General features: G+C 52.6%; 7 protein-coding genes and 1 non-coding gene across 8 annotated transcripts; 6 read left to right on the forward strand and 2 right to left on the reverse strand.

Annotated features, from left to right (window-relative positions):
* Positions 1 to 519: 519 nt before the first annotated feature.
* UHO2_04918 (uncharacterized protein) lies at positions 520 to 1,844 on the forward strand (the record flags this gene model as incomplete). Its single annotated transcript, XM_041557449.1, has 2 exons — positions 520 to 781; positions 910 to 1,844. 2 exons carry the CDS (start codon positions 520 to 522, stop codon positions 1,842 to 1,844), a joined length of 1,197 nt encoding a protein of 398 aa, XP_041413383.1.
* Positions 1,845 to 2,176: 332 nt separating this feature from the next.
* On the reverse strand, positions 2,177 to 2,710 carry UHO2_04919 (putative CPR1 - cyclophilin (peptidylprolyl isomerase); the record flags this gene model as incomplete). The annotated part of the gene is made up of 1 exon (XM_041557450.1): positions 2,177 to 2,710. The coding sequence occupies one exon, from the start codon at positions 2,708 to 2,710 to the stop codon at positions 2,177 to 2,179; it is 534 nt and encodes a 177-aa protein (XP_041413384.1).
* A 1,637-nt stretch (positions 2,711 to 4,347) lies between these two features.
* Positions 4,348 to 6,462, forward strand: UHO2_04920 (uncharacterized protein; the record flags this gene model as incomplete). The annotated part of the gene is made up of 1 exon (XM_041557451.1): positions 4,348 to 6,462. The coding sequence occupies one exon, from the start codon at positions 4,348 to 4,350 to the stop codon at positions 6,460 to 6,462; it is 2,115 nt and encodes a 704-aa protein (XP_041413385.1).
* A 1,036-nt stretch (positions 6,463 to 7,498) lies between these two features.
* Positions 7,499 to 9,235, forward strand: UHO2_04921 (uncharacterized protein; the record flags this gene model as incomplete). The annotated part of the gene is made up of 1 exon (XM_041557452.1): positions 7,499 to 9,235. The coding sequence occupies one exon, from the start codon at positions 7,499 to 7,501 to the stop codon at positions 9,233 to 9,235; it is 1,737 nt and encodes a 578-aa protein (XP_041413386.1).
* Positions 9,236 to 9,845: 610 nt separating this feature from the next.
* Positions 9,846 to 12,788, reverse strand: UHO2_04922 (uncharacterized protein; the record flags this gene model as incomplete). The annotated part of the gene is made up of 1 exon (XM_041557453.1): positions 9,846 to 12,788. One exon carries the CDS (start codon positions 12,786 to 12,788, stop codon positions 9,846 to 9,848), a length of 2,943 nt encoding a protein of 980 aa, XP_041413387.1.
* A 1,552-nt stretch (positions 12,789 to 14,340) lies between these two features.
* Positions 14,341 to 17,538, forward strand: UHO2_04923 (uncharacterized protein; the record flags this gene model as incomplete). Its single annotated transcript, XM_041557454.1, has 1 exon — positions 14,341 to 17,538. The coding sequence occupies one exon, from the start codon at positions 14,341 to 14,343 to the stop codon at positions 17,536 to 17,538; it is 3,198 nt and encodes a 1,065-aa protein (XP_041413388.1).
* A 2,720-nt stretch (positions 17,539 to 20,258) lies between these two features.
* On the forward strand, positions 20,259 to 21,954 carry UHO2_04924 (uncharacterized protein; the record flags this gene model as incomplete). Its single annotated transcript, XM_041557455.1, has 2 exons — positions 20,259 to 20,690; positions 20,779 to 21,954. The coding sequence occupies 2 exons, from the start codon at positions 20,259 to 20,261 to the stop codon at positions 21,952 to 21,954; spliced, it is 1,608 nt and encodes a 535-aa protein (XP_041413389.1).
* Positions 21,955 to 22,425: 471 nt separating this feature from the next.
* On the forward strand, positions 22,426 to 22,521 carry tRNA-Arg(TCG). The gene has a single exon. It is a non-coding gene; the product is annotated as a tRNA-Arg (tRNA).
* Positions 22,522 to 25,366: the final 2,845 nt, after the last annotated feature.

Genomic DNA, 25,366 nt, shown 5'->3' on the forward strand with positions numbered 1-25,366 from the left:
GGGCCTTTTCCCGATGCAAGTTGGGGCGCCTGTGTATGGAGGTCAGGTTGACTCTGTTCGTACTCATCAGCATGTCCTCCTGGTCCTCATTTACGCTCGCTCCGCTCGGTTTCGTTGAACGACACTTTCAACCAGCCAACCGGCCAACGCCCAAACCAAAACCCACACAAAGGGACTCTCTGCTTTGTTGGTTCTGTGCATCGGGCATCTAAAGGCATCCGACATCGTCCATCGCGACCTCATCGTCATCAGCAAACCGTTCCCCTCCCCAGACTTTTATAGCATCGTCCCGTAATGTCAGTGTAGCCATAGCCGGTGCAAGGCGGCATCATTCTCAGCCGAGTTCATCACATCTCACAGACCTCGAGACATCGAAAGGATATCCTTAACCACTTATACGACATTTGAACGCCGAGAACCACAGTGTGCCCCCGCACGGATCTCAGAACGAGAGCATTGGCCATCAGATCTCAACATTCGTCATCATCCTGCACACCGACCGTCGACACACCTCTCACAATGTCTTGGTTCGCAGAAACTGCCCGTTCATGGACGGAGAGTAGACCTGTTGAAATCTTCAAAGGTCTGCTCGAAGCTGCCTTCTTTCGCAACCCCGAACCACAGCCCGTATCTACATGGAGAATGGTCGTCGATCCGCCTATGCCTTATTGGCTCACCGTCTTCTCTCAGACTTGCCGCATCATATCGCTCCTCATCTTGCTACCCATCTTTTTGGTCGGCGTCCTTGACTTTGCCGGCTACGCTGTCTTCCGCACGCTAGGTACGTCTTATCAGTCACACCGCATTGCTCTGCCTCGTCCGATCGAAGAGAAGCATCAAGCTGACAAGTAAAGCTCCCTGCCTTGCACCTTTGTTTTTGTTTTTGTTTTTTTTTTTTTTTCCCCCCAGGCTTGCATCGTCGAAGAGTTCGCATTCAACGCCAGTCCAAAGCAGGTGTCAAATTACCTGTTGGCCGATCCAGCTCTCGCCGCAAAGCTCGTATCTACCAGAACGATCGACATCGTCCGACAGATCGCAGCAACATTCCAAGCATTGTCAAAGCACCGCTGCTCTCACCTGGAACGTACGACGCCGAGACGCTTCTTCGCCAACGTGCTCGCAGCCTCAGCATTGCTTCGGCAGAAGAAGAAGCGGCTTGGATTGCCAGTGGTGGACAACAAGCGCGACTCAGCATTGCTTCTATCAACAAAGACAGTGAGGGTGATGATCGACGCGAGTCCTACTCGCTCACCTCTCCAGATAGTGACGGAGGCGGCTCGTTGGAAACTGATGGCCATGTTGCACAACCAGACTATTTCGGTCGAGCGCCAAGAGTTGGAGTAGATGGAGCGTTGGGCATGGCTGACCCCGATGTTGACGAGAGTGGCACTGAGAGTGGAAGGGAGAGTCCGGTACAGCAGCGCTTCAGCAACAATCGAAGACGAGGTCTTTCAGAAGGACTCAATTTCACCCCAGTCAGTGCTGATAGAGCTACTCCCACATCGCCAAAGAGTCAGGCACCGGACAAGGATGCAGGGGAGCCGAAGCAAAACACAGACTCATACAACGCAAGTGTCGTCAGTCTTTGCAGCGATTCACCCTCGTCTTGCTCACAAAATGGAGAGAGATTGGCTTCAGGCAGCAACGATGGCAAGCACAGCCAGAGTGTCAGTAGTAATGACGATACAGCTAGCTCGAATATGAGCTCTTCTTGGATTGGCATAGAGCCAGCGGATCCTCATACAGGAATTGCGCCTGCAGCTCCCGTCGATCCGGCGGTAGCTGCTGCAGCTGCGGGATTGGAGGCTCATTCGAGTGTTTGGTCTGACAAGGCGATGCGCTGATGCAAGCTGTATGGTGTGGAGAACGTCTGTGTTCAGTTGTAGCTTAGCGTCGTTTTTGTAAATTCATCGACAGGATGCATAGGAAGCCCTCACACTGATATCGACTCATGCCTTTGAGATGAAGTCAGCAAGACCAAGACAGCTAGACATATGAAAAACTTTTCCTTGTCAAAACAGAGAAAGCAAACCCACCAACAACACTTGGCACCATGCACAATCAAATGAACAAAGGAGATGCAAACCAAACACAATTTGGACCTCAAATACTTTTTTTTTTTTTTTTTTTTTTTTTTTTTTTTTACTTGCTACTAAACTACACAGAAGCGAGACGTTTAGCACTCACCGCAGTTGGCGATGGTGATGGTGGACTTGGGCTTGCCCGAGCTGGAACCTTGGGCCTCGATAGCCTTGACAATGTTCATACCCTCGATGACCTCACCGAAGACGACGTGCTTGCCGTCCAACCAGGGGGTGACAACGGTGGTGATGAAGAACTGCGAGCCGTTGGTGTTGGGACCAGCGTTGGCCATCGAAAGAAGACCGGGCTTGTTGTGGGTCAACTTGAAGTTCTCGTCGGGGAACTTTTCGCCGTAGATCGACTTGCCACCGGTACCGTTACCGGCGGTGAAGTCACCACCCTGAAGCATGAACTGGGGGATGACACGGTGGAAGGAAGAGCCCTTGTAACCGAAACCGGGAGCACCAGTGCAGAGCTCGCGGAAGTTCTTGGCGGTCTTGGGAACGACGTCATCGTAGAGCTTGAAGGTGATGCGTCCCGCAGGGGCGCGGTTGTTGGTGATGTCGAAAAAGACGTTGGACATGATTCTGGCAGTCGAAGTGAATTGACGAGCGAAAGTAGCGTGCATGGTAGAGTAAATCGAAAGCAAGCAAGCAAATGCGAATCAAGAAAGACTGTGTGTGAGTGAGCAGGAATGAGACAAGATATGGAAAGTGGCAAGAAAAAGGTGGACAGAGGAATTTGACAGCTAATGTTGCTTCTTCAAGAGCGCACTATAAATGCACTACCAGACAGTGAGATCTACAAGAACTCCTCGTCCGAGCAATTCGAACATGAGCCGCAACAAAACCATGTGAGGAGTGAGAAGGGGGGCCCACTTACGCTAGTGTATGATGGATGTGATTGGAAGATGTTTTCTGGGCGGGCACGTGAACAGATTGCAGGTTCGAGATGGTTTTATATAGTCTTGGACCGGCTGAGCGACGAAACTCGAGCAACCATAGCGGAGCCGGACGGAAGGCGGCAGAAGAATGCTCCAGCCCAGCCAGCGAGCTTCGGCACAGAAGAACACAAACACACAGCACAAACGCAGAGGCGAGCCAACAAAAGCTAGGGTGGCTCAAGCGCTCCCACAGCCGCCAACCCAACGGGAGCAGAGGTTAGGGTATAGCAAGGAGCCCCCCCTTTTTTTTCCCCTTACAGACTGTATGATGATGATGATGCCCCTTGCCGTCATTCTGAGTGTGCAACAAACGCAGACACTCGTTCAAAACGCTCAACCCAAAACCCAAACTAGTTTACCTCTTTGAAGCAACAGATGGCCGAACCCTGTTGGACAGCATGTCACCTTTTGCTCTACGCCACCCAATCAGTCATGCCCAAGTCGAACTTCCCTCCAATCCGGGTTTGAGAACGATCTCATCCTTCTTTGACACGGGGAGGTTTTTTTTTTTCTTTTTTCTTTTTTCTTTTTTCTTTTTTCTTTTTTCTTTTTTCTTTTTTCTTTTTTCTTTTTTCTTTTTTCTCTTTTTTTTTTTTTGGGTTGAAGTTCTCTTTGCCTTTCCGATCACGCACAGTCCATCTCGTCGATATCGGGCCGATTCTACACGGGTGCAGATCATCTCACTATCGCGATTAACTCTGATCGGGAAAGCCTCGTGGCGATCTCACTTGGACCCTGGATGTTGAGGTTGCTTAAACACTAAAGTTTTAGTCCCGATAACTGGTGATCGGGTAGAGTCTCAGTACGATGTCACTGCTAGTTTGTAGACAGAAACAAATATACTCAATTGACTAAGAAGAGAACATGGCTGCCTGACATATATACAAAGTGCTGCTACATCCCATATGTGGCAGTATCACCCTCAATGACAGAGTACAACAACGAGCGGGACCCAATAGCATCCGATCACCGATTAGACCTGCTGGATCGTCATCTTCAGCAAACACTTGCTCAAATGAGCTCCATAGGTTCGAGGCTTTCCTTCTTGTTCTCCGACTGAACCTCATCTCTACGGTGCATATCCGCAAGTTGGCCAAGTTAAACAGGAAGCACAGCTTCCGCATTTCCTTCAGATGGCCGGCTGAACCTCTTAAGCAAGAGTAGCGGCCAGCTTAGCTTGCCGAAAGCTTTCTCAATGTCAAGCCTCTTCCCTGTCGCCGGGAATAGATGGAACAGCAGAACCGTACATCGAGGTCTCTTCCTGTCGACTGAAGCTATCTTCCAATATCATCTCACCGTCGACCGTAGTCGGCAACATCATGATGCCGTCTCAGCATCAGTCTGCCATTCCGAACCCCGCACTACGCGACCGCAAACAGCAAGGCCTCCAGTCCTCCGCATGGCACCGAGAGCAGACCTACCACAAGATCCGTTCAGCAACATCATCGGCACCGCGTCCATCTTCACTCGCGAGAACGACACTCAGTCAACGATTCCGACGAGCCATTCAGCAAGGCGATCTCCCCGCCGCACAACGCATCTCTGCAAGAGCTTTCGAGCTTCAATTCTTGTCAGGTCCAGCCATCCAACAAAATACATATCCATCTTCCGATGACCAGACAAGTCCATACTCTCCTCCAAAAGCAGCTCTCCGCGCAGCCGAAACGCAACGGCCCTCTTCTGCCCATCCTTTCGACGTTCGCAATGTAGAGCCCATCTCTGAACGCATCAACCACACAAAGCATCATCATCATCGTAAATATACACTAGCTATTCACGATGAATCTCTGAACGACTCCAGTAGCAGCAGTGCAGATCCGAGCCTCATCATCGCTATCAAAAGCAATGCTGATGTCGAGCTCCTCCGCTGGCTCATTGAGATGGGTCACGAGCAGAAAGGTCCCAGTGTCGACGCTGATGGTAACACAGTCCTACACCTCGCCACTCTTTACGATCGATCCGACATTATCTATGCCTACTCGACGTATACCAACAGCCACGTCGCTGCGACCTTGGCTGACCTCATTGATGCCGAGACGCTGCATGATCACCGCACAGCTCTGCATTTGGCCTGTATTCGTGGCTACGACGATGTAGCACGACAACTGCTCGATCTTGGTGCTCATGTCGACTTGCAAGACCGAGCAGGTAATACGGCGCTTCACTTTGCTTCTGCTTGGGGACATGTGTCTCTAGTGCAACTCCTAATTGAGAGAGGCTGTTCGCTGGCCGTCAAGAATGTGGAGCGGTCGACTGCATCGGATTACGCCTACTCACATAGCGTCAAGGAGGCCTTAGAGACCATGGGTCGTTTGCGATACGAGAGCCGCAAGAAGTCACGACGTGCACCAGTGGCTACTGTGATGCCCTCTGCCATACGAGCTACCGCTGCAAACGCCGTATCTAGCCAATTGGACGACTCGACCCTGTCGGACAAGCAGAGCCGTACGCGTCCTTTTCCATCCTTTCTCAGCCGCAACGCTTCCAACGGCGGAGGATCAAGGAGCACTGCCACCACACCTGTACGCATGACCTTTGCCGATACCAGCGCTGACCGGACCACGGAGGTCATCAATGATTGGGACCCGGAAAAGACATTCGCCCAACCAGGGCAGAATCTGTTCCCTGGCAGCAGAGCCGCCTTCTCGTCCCCGCCGGTACAAAGAGTAGCAAGCCCGGCCAACTTTTCCACACCAGCTCGACCCTCGATTGATCTCTACAGTGAAATTCTCAATCCATCACCACGTACATCTACAAGCTCCTCGACTGCTCCAACCTCGCAACCCCAAACTTCATCTCAACCACGACAGATGGCTCAATCTCCACCATTCATGCTTCGCTCACCGGACGAGTGCAACTTGCAAGGGCAGAGCTACAAAGGTCTACTACCGCAAAGCAGCTCAGAGGCCGAGATGCGACGTCAGCTTTCGCCCAACTTTGGCGGTTTAGGAAGGACGATAAGACGTACGCCAAGTCCAGGACACATGGGGGTGACGGCGGATAAGGTGAGGATGCAGGACGCGGCGGCAATGTCTTTGTTCCGAAGCACAACTCCTCAGCCTAGCCACGTGCCGGGGAGGATCGAGACTCCGCCGCTCATTCAACAAGGCAGTGAAAGCCCGTTCATGCTTGCCAAGAGGGTCAAGTCGCCGCCGACGGAAACGAGCGCGCTTAGAGCAACGTCTGGATCAAGTTCGGGCGAGAACAGTGGTAGTAATGCCGGTAGTGGTGATGGGCCGCCGTTGCTTGCTCCCGTTGCTACCTTTCCGAGGCCATCACAGGGAGGCGGAGGCGAGGCGAACCAGCAGCATCGAGGCAACTCGCCAGTCGAAGAGATAAGCAGTCCTTACAATCAGATGGACCTAACGAATAGCAGTGGACGTCGCGACTCAAGCCCTTCTACTCCTCGACCTGATGATCGCGAGACGTTCGCTTGATCCTTGCCAGTGTAATGCAATCATGGCATACATGTGCCTTGATCAATTCAGCCGCTTGCGACAAGGCTATACGAAGCTCACGGAATGCAGAGATGAATGGCAGTACTGTACAGAAAATACTGTACTGGTACAGCTCTACTGCATCTCGGATCTTTCCACAGAAGCTATCCGCTGAGACAGGAGTCTGAGTCTATGACCTGCAAGCTACTCGACAAGCCCCACCTCCTGTTTAGAGAGGCGCCAAGGCAAGATAAGACTGGATTGTATCTTGTCACTGAGAGGCTGGAGGCTAGACGCGGCAAAACACGCGCCCAACTGAACGGATATCTGACCGGGCCTTGCTGCTTTTGAACAAGGTCAAACAGAAACGGGCCAAAGACCGGGGCTTTTTCCATTGCCGCTGCTCTGTACTACGCGACCTGCCTAAGCATCAAAGCAACACACATACCGCACCCCGCGATTCGTTATGTGACAGCTCTCTTGACATCCCACTAAGGCGCTGTCTGATAGGCTGGGCCTTTCGCCGGAATCCTTTATATCGGGCCATTTCCTGGGCCTTTTCCATTCTCCCCATCCCCTCTATTGATGGTCTTATTGTCGCAGCGCAAGCACAGTGCAGTGCAATGTCCTTGGCTCGATGCAATCTACCTCCGCACAAGAGCAGATAACGAGTGTCAGCAATGAAAGAATCTGCTATCCCTCTATCTCTCCTTCTCCAAAGAAGAACACGGTACAACTTGCATAGGCCGTCGGCCGCTATACTTTGGTCCTTGCTGACAGCGCCTCGTGGGGATGCTGTGGGCCCCGTGACTTCTGCTCTCCCCTAGTCCAGCGAAATCGCAGACCTTGAGACAGGCATGTGCTTGCCTAGACCTGTCTTCTGACGATCATTTAAATAAGATTCTTCCCCCTTTGAGCTTGCTTGCTTCAGTCCCTCCCACCAACCAGCCTCACTCTTCCATCAGGACTGACTTCCAACCGAGTGACCAACAAAACACCACCCCATTTATCAAGCTAACACTGTATCCAATCAGCAATGCTGCCCGCTCTTCGAAGCCGTACTTTCCGCCAGGCCACTGCTGGAGCTCCCCGCCTCGCCAGTGCCATCAACGGTCGCACCTTTGCCCAAGTCTCAGACGCCGCCTCGGTCCCTGGAAAGACGGTCTCCCCCGTCGATGTCGAACCCTATCTCCTTGAAGAGCTCCCTTCGGTCGTAGCCGGTGACAAAGACGCCATCTCGAAACTTCCCCCCTTCGTCATCTCCCGCGAGCGAGGATTCCTCCCTCGCCAAGATCCCATGGTTAGATTGCCCGAAGCCTTCTCCACGCTCTCCTCGCTTCTTGACCGTATGACCATCCACCAACCCGCCGATGTCCACGGCCACCGCGCAACCGGTCTCCTCGGCAAAGGCGAATTCGGTGACGCCATCCACTCCGAACTTGACGGCAAAGAACTCAAAGCAGTCAACGCGGCCATTGAATCGGGTAACTCTCACCTCCTAGCCGCTCTCTTCCGAGACTACTGTTTCGCTACTTCCGCTTACCTTCTCGAACCTGTCGATCGAGCATTCCGTGAAACGGGATTCTACACTCAAGGTCGTAACTCTCTCCCCGCTCAACTCGCTGTTCCTCTCAAGAAGCTTGCTGACAAGTTGGCTCATTTCCCTTACATGGAGTACGCCTCTTCTTATGCGCTTGTCAACTACATGTGCAAGGATGCCAACTTCAAAGGTAATGCCGGAAAATACTCGTTCGACAACATGGAGCTCATTCGAAGCTTCGAAGACGCTTCCGGCTCCGAACGTGGTTTTATCCTCGTCCACGTCGAAATGGTCAGTTACACTGGAAAGTTAGTCTCTGCTACCGAAGACGCTCTTCGTGCTTGCAACAGTAAGGATGTAGCTGCCTTCGAAGATGCCTTTGAACGCCTACTCTTGACTTATCGAAAGATTAACGAATCAATGGAAACAATGTGGCGAAGAAGTTTGCCCCAAGACTATCTCAAGTATAGGAGTTTCATCTTTGGTACAGGACCGAAAAAGATGAATGCCATGTTCCCTGATGGCGTTGTCTATCAAGGGGTTTCGGATGAACCTCAGTTCTATCGTGGTGAATCGGGTGCCAATGACTCTATCGTTCCTACAGGTGATAACTTGCTCGAGATCACCGCTCACATGCCTAACAACGACCTTACGAAAACCCTGCGCGATTTTAGAAGCTACCGACCAAAGAACCAGCGAGAATTCTTGCAGCAGCTTGAAGCTCGTGCTACTCTTGCTGGTGTAAGAGCTTTCGCAATGTCGTCCAGCCCGCGTACAAAAGCACTTTACCTTCTGCTCGTGGATCAGATTCGAGAGTTTAGAAACAGACACTGGATGTTCACCAAGTCTTACATCATCCAACGTACTTCTTACGACATTGCTACTGGTGGTTCCCCCATTCTTCAGTACCTGCCCAACAACCTCAGCGTCGTGCTAAAGGTGCTGGAGGAGAGCTTTAACGAGTTCACCTCGGCCGATGAACGAGCTTTGGGCGTTGATGCGAGATCCGCAAACCACAGGATCAGCAACATTGACTTGTTGGAGAACGTCAACGCGGCAGGTAAAAGGGCCGGTGCTCAGAGAAGCATGCTGGAGAGAGAAGTAAACGAGTTGTTGGCAGAGAAGGAAAAGAGGATTGAAAAGATGGGTGGTGATGTGGAGAAGGGTAGGGGTATGCTGGGTGAGCAGAAGAGTATGAAGAGAGGTGCCGTTGGTTGCGATGGCGTTGGATGAACAGCACGACTTACACAGCTGCATGCGATAGTGCCAAGAAGCAGCTGATTTAGGTAGCCAGATGCTACCAACCTCTTTCCCATCCCCTCTTCCCCTGTTCGGCTGCAATTCAAGTCCGAAGAAGCATACCAAACAGTCTCGAAAACAGATCCTTCCGCTCATCTTCCTGCTCCCGACCTTCAACACAGTCCTGTCCGCCGTCACTCTTGCTCTCCCGATCAACCGGCCAAGTTGCTTATCTCAGTTCGGTCCAATACAATGTGTCGCTTCATACCTTCTCAGGATGTGACTTGTATCTGCACGTGCGTGCTAGAAGAAAAGATGAGAATATCCACGTTGAGGTGGCTTGGTGTATTACAGTGACAGATGGTACTAATGCAGTCCTAATGAGCAAAATTACAGGTTTGCGAGATTACAGAAGGGAGCAGCAGTGTTGAAGCGACAAACGTGACAGAGTCAAACGACCAGGAAATCTATGTTGAATATGAATGCGTGAAATAGGCCATCTTGCCCTTGGGCTTCTGCTGGTCTATGATTGTGCTAGGGTTAAGATGAGGGTTAGGTATGACTTTTTGAGTCCGTTGAGGACTGGAGCTGAAGAAGAAAGGTATCAGGCGTCGATGGTGGCGAGGGCATTGAGTTTGTCCAACACTTCTTGCCATTCCCTCTTGGCGTCTGAGAGGTAAGTGATAGCGCCACCAGCTCCGATCGAGACTTGATCGCCATCAGCAACCAGCGTTCTAATGACGACAGAAAAGTCTGCAGCGCCATCGCAAGCCAACCATCCGAGTGCGCCAGAGTAGATGCCTCTTGTCGCGAAAAGATTGTCGTCGCGTTCAGCATCAGCCAAGTTGAGCTCTAATCGTTCGAGCAGCTGCACACTGCGACGTTTGGGGGCGCCAGTCATGCTTCCTGGTGGGAAACATCTTCGAATCGCCTCGATTGTGCCAACGGAAGCTTTTAGTCGCCCTCTGACGGTGGTTACGAGCTGATGTACAGTCTCGTACGATTCGACCTGCATCAGCTTGGGAACAGCGACGCTAACCGAGGTACAGAAGGAGAAGAGGTCTGCCCGAATCAGATCGACAATCATGAGATTCTCCGCTCGCTCTTTGACATCTGCCGACAATCTGGCGCGACGAGCTTCGTCTTCTGCCTCCCGCCACTTTTGCTTGACCACTTCTTCTGGCGGTGTCGCATCGCCTGCTCGCATAGACTGTTCGCCAGGTCCAAATCCAGCGCGAGCCAGTGTGCCTTTGATAGGTTTCATCTCGACACGTCCGTCCGAGGTGATGCGCATGAATCGTTCAGGGCTGGTGCTGAGGATGGCTCGCCCACGCTTTCGAGTTCCAGTCTGATCGGCGTCTGTGGCAAACGATGGCAGCTTGATGTATGCCGAGTATGGTGCGGGATTGCGGGCTCGCAACTTGCAGTACAGATCGAAATGGTCCGTGTCGGCGTCGTCAGCAAGGGACGAAAGCGGTGCCAGTCGGCCTTGGAATTGGTTGGTTATGCACAGCTCGTAGCTTTCACCAGCGGCGATGAGTTCTCTCGCAGACTCGATCTGGTCCATGTAGTCTTCTGCAAGCATTCGCGGTCGCAGAACTGGCATCGCCTCTCGGAAAGCCGCCGCCCTCAGCGCCGCGTCCACCTTCGTGGTGCTTGGCAATCCACTCGACAGTGCAGAGACAGTCTTGAGTGTGTCTTCAATCCATGCCTCGGCATCAGACCGTGCTAGGGCCCAGCGCGACCATGATTTGCCGCTGGCCTGCAGATCCTTCAGAGCGCAATCAACTTGCCCCAAACGATGAGGCAAGAAAAAATTGGCTGGCAACGTCTCGACGAGTGTGAACGCGATCCACTGGTTCAAATGATGATCGAGAGCGAGGACCCTTGGGCAATACAGGAATTCGGCATCGAAAGCGTTCGAATTGCTTCCTGTAGGTGCTTGAGTGTCGAGCTCCAGACTTTCATTCTTCATCTCGTAGCCCCAGTAGCCAGTGAATCCGGTTCGGAAGACGTTGCTTTGCTCGCCATCCTTGAACGATTCCGCGCAAGACGCCGTGTCTGTAGATGCCTGCAGTTGGCTCTGCAGATCATTCATGAAGGACCACAAGGTTGATTTGGGGGCAAAGTGTCCAGCGCCTTCGGTCAGCGAGATGCTGGTTGTGAGCTTCCCATCGGCTGACACGAGAATGTCGTCACTTCCGGCCTTGTAGGAGAGGGTGAAAGATGGGATCGCCATGAACGAGTACCGGCTGTGCGGATCCTTGCGTCTTGCGCTATCGAGCCACACTGCTCCGGCGGGGCTACAGAGGCGGAATAGCTGATCAAAGATGCGGGCCATGTCTGGGCAACTGTCCACGGGAAGCGAGGTCGAACGCCGCGTGACAAGGGTGAATGGTGACTGAGTGGCGATGGGTGTTGCTTGAGTTTGGGCTTGAGCATCGCTCGCAAGACAGCGCTCGCTGGCGAGCTTAAGATGTGCGGGGAGTGTCAAATCTGCATCAGCCCAAGCGTCAACTCGTCTGCGGGCGTCAGTAGACAGGCTGCTGACAGCGTCCAGCCCACGTTGAAACCAGTAGCGTCGAACAATGTCGAGGAAGTTGGACATGATCTTGTGTCCCCATGTGGACTCGATGCTTTCAGGATGGAATTGGACACCATGGAAAGGTAGAGTCTTGTGCTGCAAGGCCATGATGGTCAGAGACAATGGTGCACCTGGGGCAGGGACGGAGTCAAGCTCAGTGCTGCCTGCGATGCTCGTGGCCTCGGAGAGTTCGAGCTCTTCTACTTCCGAGAGGTGCTCGGATCCGCGGCGAGAGGAGAAAGGCACGGTGGACGGCGACCGACTCAAAAAGGCGAGATCGCGATGCTTGAGCGGAGCAAGTGGCTCTGTTGGAATGCTGAGAGGTGTTGGAAATGATTGCTGTTTGGTCTTGCCTGGTTTTGGAGGTGGAGCTGTCGAGACTTGGTCATAGCTCCAAGCAGTGACTTGAAGACAGTCAGGCAGGGTGTCTGGATCGACAACCAAGCTGTTATAGCGGACTACAAGCGCGTCTTGAGGAACGCCATCGAGGAGGGAGGAGACTGTCTGCGACTTGGGCTGTGTTGGTGCAGAGATCTTGAGCTTGCTTTGAAGGCCGTGCCGTACGCTGGTGGCACGGGTGACTTGGCCACCGAATGCAGTTGCCAGTCCCTGATGACCGAGGCAAACGCCAAGTATTGGTAGGTTGAGCGATTCGTCCTTGAGCAGTGTCTCTGCTGCACCAAAATCGGCCGCCTTGTCCGGACTTCCAGGTCCTGGCGAAAGAATGATAGCATCGATGTGCGGTCGGACGAGCTGGTGGAAAGCATCGGGAGCTAGCAGTGGATGCGTGTGTGGAAGGACAATGACACGCTCTGAAATCCTTCGAGCGAGCTCGGCTTCATCGTGTTGCAAGCTGAGGTTGTCGCTGCGAGACGGCTGGGTAGGATGCAGTAAGGAGAGTAGGTTGAGGGTATAAGAGTCGAAATGATCGACGATCAGGATGCGTGGCAGGTGTAACGACATCTTGGCTGTGAACTAAAGGCAGAAGGGTGGCTTCTGTCAGCCTAGCGAGGGCGACCTGCCGAGCCGGGGGGTTGATGTGAGAGATGAGACGAACAAACCTTTCAAAGTCTGGAGAGAGACTGCATGATGTCGCTGCAGGAGCTGTCCTGATGATCGTCCTGTGCAGGGTCCGAGGTCATGTGGACTTCCAACTCTGGTCCAGGGAGTTCGCTGCGGTCAGCCAAGAGGATGGCGAGGCATGGTCATGGACCTGGCGCCGTTGGAGGTGTAGAGTTGTCCAACAAGAACGTTGCACATGGGTCATGACAACAATTTCTTGTGTGTGTTCCTTGGAAAGGGTTCAACTCTAAAATTTCTGTACCGTGCGAATGGAAGAAGTGGAAAAGAGAGTCCCGCCTGGACTCAATCGCACGAAACAAAACCGAAATTGTATATACACAACACGAACATGTTGAAGTTTGGGTCCCGATACTGGCGATCGGCGAGAGTCTAAGTACGATGTCACTGCTGCTAAAAGACAGAAACATATATACTCAATTGACTGAAGGAATGTGGCGAGAGCCTAGTGCTCTCGGCTTGAAACATATACATTAGTGTGGCACATGCCTAGTGTGGGAGCATGCTACTTCATGACCTAGCTTGACAACGAGCGGGACTGTGATGTACCCGATCTCTGGTGAGATCGGCTCGGCTCGATCTCTGATCAGATCGGTCATCTAACCCGATCGGTTCTGCTTGAATTGTTCTCCGATCAGATCGGCTCTGCATCATCCTTCAGCGTCTCACTGGATCGTAATCTTCAGCAGAACAAACTAAGTGGATTGCAGGCAAACACCGGTCCCGAACCCGCCGTAACAGAAGGCCAGTCGAGCGCATAAACGAGCGGCAAGGGAGGGTGTACAGAGAGGGCAAATAATCGAAGAACCAGGCTGCTAACCATACGCCTGGCTCGCCTCGCTTTGGTGGAGATGATGGTAGTGAAGAGCGGAGCGGAGAAGCGGAACAATTCGACTGTTAAGTCCAACCGAGACGCGCACGTCTTCATGACTGGTCACGTGATGCAAACCCTTTTTTCGACCGGCTTTTTTCTCTCTCTCTCTCTCTCTTTCTTGACTGAGCTGCATGATGAGCCTTTTCGTATTTCACCGTTCACCCACCAAAAAAGGACGTTGGCTGAGCAGTGTCGGTGTTCAGCATTCCTCTTCAGCATCTCTCTTCAGCATCTCTCTTCAGCATCGCTCTTGAGCATTTATCTCTACCACCCCGCCTTGCTCACACGTCATACATCAACATCGGAAGAAGCGAGGAGGAGGCGGACACTAGAACGAACCCTTGCCCGACAATCACAGCCCGCTCTCCTTTGGCAGATTTGCTGGATCAGCACTCGGGATCATCCGACGCTCTTTGCGATGCGCAGACACAGTCGTCGGCGACGTCAACCCTAAGGAAGCTCGAATCTGTCTGCGAACCATTCAAGGGTGTGGCTTGTGACGTTTCGAAATAGGGCGCCACATTCCCACGCCTCGCTTCGTCACACGCCTCGCTTCGTCCGATGCTTCGACATCTCTCTAGAGGCGCAGCCACATCATCAGCTTTCACCGCTGATGTCGCTCGTTGCTCTTCATACTCGGGCTCGGTCCGACCGCTGACCTTATCAGCATCATCCTCAGCACTGCCTCGGAGGAAGCGACGATTGCTTCTGTCATCAGCCTTGTCTTCAGAACACAACTCAGCCGAGTGTTTGAGAGCACCGTTTCACTCGGACTCGTACTTTAGCTCCTCACCACCAGAGCTTCCCTCCCTTCCTTCCGCCACATCCGTTTCTACAACCGACCCTACAGAGACACTTAGCTCTGAGCGCTATCTCCCGCCTTTGCTCGACGTTCCCCTAGTCGCAAAAGACGAAGCGCAGCATATTCTCTTGAAAGCCATTGCAGATCTCGACGCCGACCGATCATGGAACCTATACAATCAACTAGGCAAAGCTCGTCTCGCTTTATCTAGCCATCTCATCGACCTTATCCTCACTTTGCAATGCCGTAAGCCAGTGAGGAGCAGCCCTGGCAACATTCGTAGCCGGGCTGCCGTTGGCGAGGTTTGCGATAGGCTCCTTCGCCTCTGTCAAGATCGTTTGCGATGCCAAGTTGGAAGCTCTGTCAGCACTTCTTCGTCGAGCGACAAATTCGGGCTTGTTGCGCTCTCACCCGCTCTCTCGCTGAGGCTCCTCTACCTGCTTGTCGTGGAGGAAGAGCAGATCGCAGCTGCAAGGTCAGCCCAACCGCCTCCCAAGCGAAAACACCTGTCTTGCATCCTCGAAACGCTCTCAGCCAAGATCGACTCGCATCAGCGCGGCACGGTACAACTCTTAGAAATTCAGCTCAGAGGTCGTCTTGCAGCTACTTTGTCTCGACTTGGATCTACAGATGCCGCCTACCACCATTTGTCAACTTTGGTCGATCAGGCATTCCGGTCCGAAGAGGACTTGCTCATCGACCCACGTCCCTTTGATCAGCTTCTATCGGCACTCACAAGACAGAGGACGAGCAGAATGCAACCAAGGCCACAGCATCTGCCCTCGCCCCTCGACTCTGCATCAATCACCATTGATCAAGACGATCCTATCCTCCGTGCCCTTCACCTCACTCTGCTATCTCAAGTTGAGGCCTCCAAGGCTAGCATTCACAGATGTCTACAGGCACTCGACACGTCCACATTGTGGTGGCTATTGCCCTTCGAGCTGCAAGGGAGCAGCCGAGATGAAGGCCGCTCCAAACCTTCACCCGATGACCGATTCGCCCTGACATCCAAGTGGCATCCATGGCAGACTTCTCCGGACGGCCGATGCCTATCTGCAGACCTCCTCGAGTCGCTTGCAGAACGAGTTGCCCTTGTCCTCGCGCAGCGCGGCATCTTACAGCCGGCTCTGCACATCATAGATGGCTTGCAAACCTTGACCGGCAGCAGCAATGGCGCAAACGTCAGTAGTAGCAACAGCAACAGCGATGGAAGATCCCAGGTCACATCCAAAGTTCCCGACCACGACCTTTTCACCGTTGTTCTGGAACAGCTCGCCGGTCGAATGTACTCGAACCTCGATGAGAGCGCCCGCAAGTCTCTGGATGCACACAGAGGACTTTCTCTGGACATGCATCTGGCCATGAAGGTGTACAGCATTGCTCATACAGTCGGCGTAGACCTGGACCTACGCATTAACGAAGCCGTCATCAAGGCCTTTTCTGCTTGTCTTCCCACTTCCGTTCTCGACCTTGGTCCAGCTCGAGCACAATTTAGCACCGTCAAGCCCAACATTGCGCAGAGAAATGAAGCTCGTGGCAGTCGTCACGCTTTGCAAGTGTATCTGCAACACTTCACCGACATGATTCTGGCCAAGGATCCCGATCTGAGCAAAGGCAGCTTGAGCTTTCCTGCCCAGGCCACCCTGCTCGGTCTTCACATGCGCACACGCGACTTTGCCTCCACCAAGCGTCTCTACGAATTGATTCGTCTGCGCGAGCCAGATCGAGAGTTCTGGTTGCAATCTCCTGGTGCTGGATCTTTGGAACTGTCGGCCTTACATCCTTTGGCCGGTCCAGATAACGACACTTTTAGGTGGCTCTTTGTCGAGAGTCTTCGCTCCCTTCCGAACCCGTACTTTGCCGTTCGCCTCTACCTAGACTGGCTCGCTAGTGGCAATACGCTGCCATCTCGTATCACAGCCATCTTTGTCAAGGTTCTTTTGCGCGCTGGCCTCACCAGTACCGTTCAACGCGTCTTGCAAGAGCTCCATCAAGACCATGCCTTCTTGCCCGCTCGCCTTGCTCGCAGCCTTGTCGCCTCCTTCGCCGAGGCTGGCTTCCCCGACATTGCAGTCGAGTTGGCTACTAACGTTTCGCAGATAACGGCGTCCACCACCTCGTTCAAGCCAGTCCAGGAAGCAAGTCCTCATGCCGACGAAACTTCTATTCAGCGCGATTCATGGTTGCTAGGATCCACTTTGAACCTCATCAGCATCGCGTTAGACCGCTCCAGCAAGGCCATCGGTCCGACAGACGTTGACTTGCATCGCAAAGTGTTCCGCTTGTTCGACGAGTTCAGGATCGGTCTCACTCACCAACTGCTTCGCGCAATGACCGCCACGGATCCCAAGGCTGGAACGCAGCTGCACAGCTTGTCTCTTGCTGACGTTCGCAACGCCTACAATGCTATCATGAAGGTGCGCTTGCTCACAGTGTCCGAACATCGAGGCGGTGACGCAAGTGTGGCTGGACAGCAGTTAGAAGTGGATTGGAAGATGATCAAATCCACCTGCGGTCACGTTGCAGCCCTCTTCGACGAGCTGAAAGACCTCGGAGCCGAGCCCGACAAGGTTTCGTGGGATTTGCGGCTGAAAGCTGGCGTACACGCGTGCCTGCATGCACCTACACTCGAGGAGCGAACGCATTGGCTGCAGCAGACGATCAAGTCGTTCAAGCAAAGTTGTAACAGTGAATCCAGAATGCATGACGCTCTCCCAGGCATCGAAAGCAAGGTCTCCGCTGTCAACTTCAGACCGGCAGCCGCTTCGAGATCACAAAAGGTCAAAGTCCTACCGGCTGTTGTCTCGTCCCTCATCGATGCCTGTCGTCGGTGCAACGATTTTACGTCCGGCATTCAAGTCTACGAGACTCATTTGCGACAAAACGGCTTCAACGCGTCGGTTGAGAAGGAAAAGCATCAATTGCTTGCAGCTTGGGCCGAGCCTGGCAAATGAGGTGAGCTCGAGCTTGAGCTTCTGACGATACGCCGCTTCCTAGTCGAGATCGATGAAAGCTTTCTCAAGCAATTCCACGACTTGGCACAGCGCGGCAGAGCAGCGATTCCTTCCGGCGCTAGGCCTTAGCCGCAATTGCGTTGCACAAATGTAGGTCAGTATTTTGCCCCAGGCTGGATTACAGTGTCTGCTTCGTGTCTCATCCATGTACATTATGAAGACTATCTCGTCCTTGCAACGAGTCTTTAGGTGTGGGTGGCGCTCTTGAATTAATCGTACTCCTCTCATTCTTCGTATCGATGACAATTTCGGTCGGAAGCCATGCGAAAAAGCCCAGATTGTGCAACTCAGGCCCCTCTTCCAACGAAAAATAGGTCCAGCTTGTCAGGGCATGACATCGCATAGGACGACTTCGGACAACACCGAGGTCGAAAGATGACCTTTGATGACAACAATGTATGCTTCATTCCGTCTCCACCACCTTCAGGCGTGCGCCAGTCTCAAACGATGGGAGCAGCGCAAACGTCTCCGGCATCCGAGTCGACAATACAGCCCGAGAAGCGCCATGACGACAGACAAAGGAGGCCGGCTTGTGTTGACATGGCGCAGAATACCATGCAGAGCGGCCTTGTCTTCACTCCGACCTGCTGTCACCCCGCCGCAACGAGATGACGCCGAGGCACGCCCGAAGCAGAGCTATTCTGTACCTTTACGAGCCTTCCATTCGGAGACTGCAAGATGAGCGCAGACAGCGTTTCGACGAGCTACTATAGCGATTCTTGGGCCTGTATTGTTTCATCATGTCTTTACAGTGCCTCACACAGACATGCGTTGCCCTAACGGACCATCGCACCTTCCACACTGAAAGGTAGCTCCGACTGATGTTGCCGAAACATATCGCTGCAATATCAACTCGCTTGCCCAGACGTCTACTGGCTAGCATCTTCCCATACGTCTCACAGCTGTCCCTGTTGTGGCCCTCCCAACCACTTTGTGGACGCGATTCCTCCTAGAAATTCCATCGCGTCAACAATGGTAAGAAGCTCATCGGTCCGCCTCTTGGCTCACTTCATAATGCGAGACTGGATAAACTTGTCCACCTGCGTGCCGGCACTTGCCAAGCCTTCATTGCCTTTCTTGCCAAGCCTTCATCACCTTACTTGCCTGCACCAACCTTAACCTTATTGCTGACACAAGCCTCGTCCGTTGTCATCTGGCCACTGTGCATCAAGCGTAACTATGGCTTCGCTGCGCATTACGAGTTGGAGTATCGTCGCGACCTTCCCTGCGCGTGCAGCAGACAAGGCGGCTATGCGGTATCGCTAAGCATCGCAAAAATAGGACGATTCGTTGCTGTTCCTTAATTGACACCCACCTTGGTCCACGAGTCTCACACGAAGATTGCGAGAATACAGTATACAATTTTTCCACTTTCCCCACGGTCAGTGGGCTTGCTGCAGCTTGAGAAAAGCCTTGTAGGTCGCCGACATCCTGGCTGTACGGCGGCTGCCATTCAGAACAAGAACGAAGGAGGAGACTGCCACACTCAGTGGACGAAGTCGTATCACTGTGCTAGTCACTTCATTCATGTCGATATGATTCAATGACCCTGCATTAATGGCGATCTGCCTACCCAATCGCAGGGACTGCAACATCGTGCGCTGCCGAGTGGGGACTTTCTTTGGCCTGTGTTCACAACGGACAGGAGATGTGGTAGCACAAAAGCCCTTCGGGATCGGGTTGCTTGACCTCTGACCTTGTTCCTGCCATATCATGCACCCTTCGGGAAGGTGTGCGGGAAAACAACGTCAGAACAAGGGCGCAAGATCGTGTCAAGGAACAAGATCACAGTAACATGGGCGAGCTGCGAACATGCACGAGCAGTCCGAGGGCAAAAAGGGGTTTCCACCTCATCCGTCCCTTTTCTCTCCTCGACACTTCCTTCCGAACAGCTTGTCATTGTTGCTGTAGCATTTCATTTCGTCGAGCATCGAAATGCACACGAGGTGCAGCAAGTGTCATCGTAGAATGGATGGGGCAAATGAAGCCGGCTTTCGCGGTCAAGAAAGAAGCGATCTGCGACAAGCGACCTCCGGCGTAGCTTCAGTGCTGAGTCTGCAAGATGCTCCCGAAAGGTGATGCATCGTGATGCACGCATGCGAGAAGCTCATCCACATCTGTGCTCGTGCGAGCTGCAAGGGCACATGGGCACAATGTCGGAAATGAGTTGTACGAGCAATCCATGTGGCCAGGACATCCAGAAATGCCGCTTCGACGTGCCAAAAAGCCGGCCAAAGGGGCGAGCTCAGGATTCTGCGATTCTGAGTCGTCTTGGAGAAGTGGGAGTCTTGATCTCCCCTTGACCTGCATTGTTCCAGCTGCACCTGAGTGGGAAGGCCAGCGATACTGGAGGAGGATCGTCGCGGCGTCTTGAAATCGGTCATGCATTGGTGGACGGGTCTATTTATAAAGACTCAGTCAAGTGATGCTCTAGATGATGCGGACTCTGGCCAATAAGACGTGACACCGCACAAAAGGCTCTCTCTCTCTCTCTCTCTCTCTCTCTCTCAGCGTCAAGCGATACCCGCATTGACAGCCTATCCGTTACATTCATCTGGTTCACCGTTCGGCTCGGATCACTTGCGGAAGCCGCCGCTTTCACTTGCCCAACTTCCTCCTCTTCATTGTCGACCAAATCAGACTGTCTCTCGGAAACGTTTATGCTTCCTCACGATGTTCCCGGTGCTGATGAGGGCCAGCAAGCTTGTCAAGGTAACAGCCATCATGCAAACGTCTCCTCAACTCAAGAGGGCTTTTCGCCAGCGATCTCGCCCAGAGCTCATTCGTTTGACGAGATCGTTCCGCATCGACATTACCCGCCCTTGCCATCGTCAACCGTCGACTTGCAACGTCGAAGTCATTCCTCGCCAACTTGGTCATCAGCTCGTGTCGCTTCACCATCATCGAACAAGCCTCAGGTCATATTGGATATGAGCCTGATTCAGGCGAGGGCCGAGATGCTCGAAATGCAGACAAGGCGCGACCTGGATGAGGCCCATAGGACGACAGAGCGCCACTTTGAGGAGATGCTTGATAGCAAGGGCTTTCGCGTGACGCATGCGTGCGAGCATTGTCGACAACGCAAGGCAAAGGTAAGTCTTGAGAAGCCCCACACCAAATTGGAGACAGTGCAGATCGTGCTGACAGGAACCATCGCACCTTGATCTGTGGAACGCGCAGTGCTCGGGACAGCAACCTTGCCAGCGATGCGCCCAACAAGGCATTCTGTGCGTCTACTCCAGACACGAACGGAGGGGAAAGCTCGTTGAGCCGATGCGCAACTTCATCGATGTACCATCCCAATCTTCAAGACATACGCTGATGAGCCCAATGATAGCTGTACCATCGTTTGCAGCAGGTATGCTGGGAGGTGGACCGATGCGAATGGAAAGGAGTCGCGAGGTAAGGTATTCCAACATGTCTGTGCCATACGGACTGCGACGAAACACTGCGCCGTCCGTACCATTGCAACACGTGCCGATGACAAGGGATGGTGCTACGTCATCAACACCTCTACCACTACCGCCACTGCCCCCACAGCAGCAGCATCAGCATCAGCATCAGCAGTCCGCCGAGACAAGCTCGTGGCCCTTGCTCCCTCCGACCACACGTGAGCTCAGGGGGTCGAACCAGTACATTCCCGGGCAGCAAAGCATGCCGCCGCAGTTGCCTAGACCCACACCGCTGCGATACAGTAGCACTGCTGCCGTTCAAGGACGTTCAGAAGCTCAAGCCCTTGATGTGTCGCGAGAACAGCAGCCAAACGTCGCTGCGCGTCCTTGGACCTCGGCAACAGTCTTGTATTCGAGTGACGGCCACCTGATAACTCACAGCACGCATTCCCCACCACAAGCTCAGCTTCCATCACGCTTCGACTTGGTAACACTCAGATCGCCAATGCAGCTTCCAAGCGGCTTTCCACGACCGACAGTTCCACCGTCATCGTCTCCACATCCTAGCGGTTCAACTGAAGGCATGGTCGCTCCCGAGAACTCATCCCTGCTGCTTACTGCTCCTCCTTCTCCGGTTTACGCATCAGCTTATCAACACACGAATCTTAAACATCCAGCACAAGGCTCGTCGCTTCATCCAGCACCGATCGATACCGCCAGCAATCCGCATGGAGAATGGTCGACAGACACAGGACTATCTCAAGAAGTTCGGAGAGGAAGCTTGTCGACCGAAGGAGAACGATCTCACGGTAGCGACCTGGTGAAAACACGCACTAGAATCGCACCTTTCATGGATCCAGGGCTAGAGCCGTCTGTTACACGGAAAGATGACAGCTACCCCGCTGATCAATCGCCCAAGTCGCACAACGCACAGAACCTGAATGAAGATGCGAACGAGTCTTAGATTTCATCCCCCATCCCTTTCCGTGTCACTTGTCACTTGTTGCAGTTCCATCTACAAATATTTCACCGTCCTAAATCCAGTGTCGCAATCGTCTGAAACAGACGCTTCGCATGCTTGCGTTTGTTGCTTGCTTTGAAGTCGTCTCAACGACACACATATGTGTCAAGCGAGGCTTCTCGGTGTTGGAAGAGTGACAGACTTGGATGGTAGGATGTACAGACAGCGGAAGGATATGATACTAATGAAGACCGAAACAACTAAGTCTTGCGCTTTATGTATCTACCCTGCGAAGCATGACGGGGAAACTATCTTTTCCTCCTCGGGCATCTAATAGCCGGTATGCCGGCGCTTATCAGATAATCGGCCTGACGCGAGCCGATATACTCACAGCCCTGTAACATTGGGGAGTGTATCGGGTGGGGTTTCACAGTATATATATATATATTTAGTTCCCGCTTTTAGTTTACAAAGGGGTCTTTAGCTCAGCAGTAGAGCGGCAGACTTCGGATTCTTCGAAGATTCTTCAGGGTATTCTGCAGGTCGCGGGTTCAATCCCCGTAGGACTCTTTTTTTTATTTTAGTGAAACCCAGGTCGGTCTGTCGAGATACTCGGTGACTATCAAACTGTGTGACAGCTATTGTCTCAGTATCGGTCTCGATGAGCTAGTCATTCAGTGACTATCAAGTTGCGCAATGACAGTGGGTGGTGTTTGTTGTATATACTATCATAGGTTTTGGCTGACCTCTGTGGACACTCCATTCAGGGGTAGCTCAGCATGATCAATATCAATGTGTAGGTTATGATGACACCAAGGTCTGGTGTGAGTGTTGATGATGATGAGGTTGATGGTGTTGGTGATAAGGTTGGTGGTGTCAACACAAGTGTCCAGTGTGTTGACTGAGGCTTGAGGTGATCCCCAGACTGCAGTGGACTACTGCCTTTGGTTCTAACTATATCCAGACTGCTGACCTGCTATGGGTCACCTTCAGATGTCAGGTAGTGGTGATACAACACACACACTACAATGAAGAGCAACCTTGATGGATTGCTGCTATGCTGACTGAAACTAATATATACTTATGCTGAAGTGATAACTAGTTATGATGTGTGTAGAGTGGATGAGGATCCACTTGACCTTTGATGATGAGAAAGCATGGTTATATACCTCTTCACAGCATTGCCAGCGATGCTGCTCCTGCTCTCTCTCCAGAGAGTACCTTCTTCATCGAGTACTGTTCAGGGGGCCTCTCCTGCTTGCTGTCATGGGCCTGGATGCTCAAGAAGCAGGAGGGTCACGGGTTCAACAGGTATTGAAGATCTAGTCGAGATCAGTAGAGAGCATGGTCGTAGTGCAGTCTCCATGGAGACCATGGACTCCTACGGACCCACATGCAAAGGAGGGCCAAGCACAGCCATGAGGAGGACCAAGCTCAAGGAGCAGGCACAGCCACGAAGAGGACCAAGCTCAAGGAGCATGCAGATGGTTACCACTCAGGGGCTCGAGAGACAAGAGCCGAAGGAACTGTCACTGATCAAAGGAGAAGGAGCAGTGTCGAAGGAGTCGACACCAGGTCATGAGGAGGAGGAGCAGTGTCGAAGGAGTTGACACCAGGTCATGAGGAGGAGGAGCAGTGTCGAAGGAGTCGACACAGCTCAAGAGGCACAGGGGTGCCAAGCAGGAGAGGCCCCTGAGCAGTACTTGATGAAGAAGGTACTCTCTGGAGAGAGAGCAGGAGCAGCATCGCTGGCGATGCTGAGAAGAGGTATATAACCATGCTTTCTCATCACCATAGGTCGAGTGGATCCTCATCCACTCTACTCACCATATAACTAGTTATCACTTCAGCATAAGTATACATTAGTTTCAGTCAGCATAGCAGCAATCTATCAAGGTTGCTCCTCATCGTAGTGTGTGTGTTGTATCACCACTACCTGACATCCGAAGGCACCCATAGCAGGTTAGCAGTCCGGATCAAGATAGAACCGAAGGCAGTAGTCCACTGCGGTCCAGGGATCACTTCAAGCATCAAGTCAACACACTGGACACTCGTGTTGACGCCACCAACCTTATCACCAACACCATCAACCTCATTATCATCAACATCACCAATCTCATCACCAACACCATCAACCTCATCATCATCAACACTCACACCAGACCTTGGTGTCATCATAACATTGATATTGATCGTGCCGAGCTACCCCTGAACAGAGTGTCCACAGAGGTCAGCCGAAACCTACGATAGTATATACAACGAACACCACCTGCTGTCACTGCACAACTTGATAGTCACCGATACCGAGACAATAGCTGTCGCACAGTTTGATAGTCACCGAGTATCTCGACAGACCAACCTGGGTTTCAGGCGCGAGACCCCTGACACTTGCTTGGCACCCCTTTGCCTCTTGAGCTGTGTCGACTCCTTCGACACTGCTCCTCCTCCTTGCTATCCTGCTTGTTTGGCACCCTTGTGCCTCCTGAGTGGTGTCGACTCCTTTGACACTGCTCCTCCTCCTCAGGACCTGGTGTCAACTCCTTCAACACTGCTCCTCCTCCTCAGGACCTGCTTGCTGGTTCCCTATACACTGCTCCTTCTCCTTTGACCAGTGATGGTTCCTTTGACTCTTGTCTCTCAAGCCCCCTGAGTGGTAACCATCTGCATGCTCCTTGAGCTTGATCCTCTTCGTGGCTGTGCCTGGCCCTCCTCGCATATGGGCTTGGTCCTCCTTTGCATGTGAGTCCATAGGAGTCCATGGTCTCCATGGAGACTGCACTATGACCATGCTCTCTAATGGTATTGACTAGATCTTCGATACCTGTGCTCCTTCCATATGAACCAGTGACCCTCCTGCTTCTTGAGCATTCAGGCCCATGACAAATACATAGGTTATGATGACACCAAGGTCTGGTGTGAGTGTTGATGATGATGAGGTTGATGGTGTTGGTGATAAGGTTGGTGGCGTCAACACGAGTGTCCAGTGTGTTGACTGAGGCTTGAGGTGATCCCCAGACTGCAGTGGACTACTGCCTTTGGTTCTAACTATATCCAGACTGCTGACCTGCTATGGGTCACCTTCGGATGTCAGGTAGTGGTGATACAACACATGCACTACAATGAGGAGCAACCTTGATAGATTGCTGCTATGCTGACTGAAACTAATATATACTTATGCTGAAGTGATAACTAGTTATGATCGGTGTAGAGTGGATGAGGATCCACTCGACCTTTGATGATGAGAAAGTATGGTTATATACTGTCAGGGGTCTCGCGCCTGAAACCCAGGTCGGTCTGTCGAGATACTCGGTGACTATCAAACTGTGTGACAGCTATTGTCTCAGTATCTGTCTCGATGAGCTAGTCATTCAGTGACTATCAAGTTGCACAATGACAGCGGGTGGCATTTGTTGTA

This window comes from Ustilago hordei (genome assembly GCF_900519145.1).
Source record: "Ustilago hordei strain Uho2 genome assembly, contig: UHO2_contig_11, whole genome shotgun sequence".
NCBI classification, from domain to species: domain Eukaryota; kingdom Fungi; phylum Basidiomycota; class Ustilaginomycetes; order Ustilaginales; family Ustilaginaceae; genus Ustilago; species Ustilago hordei.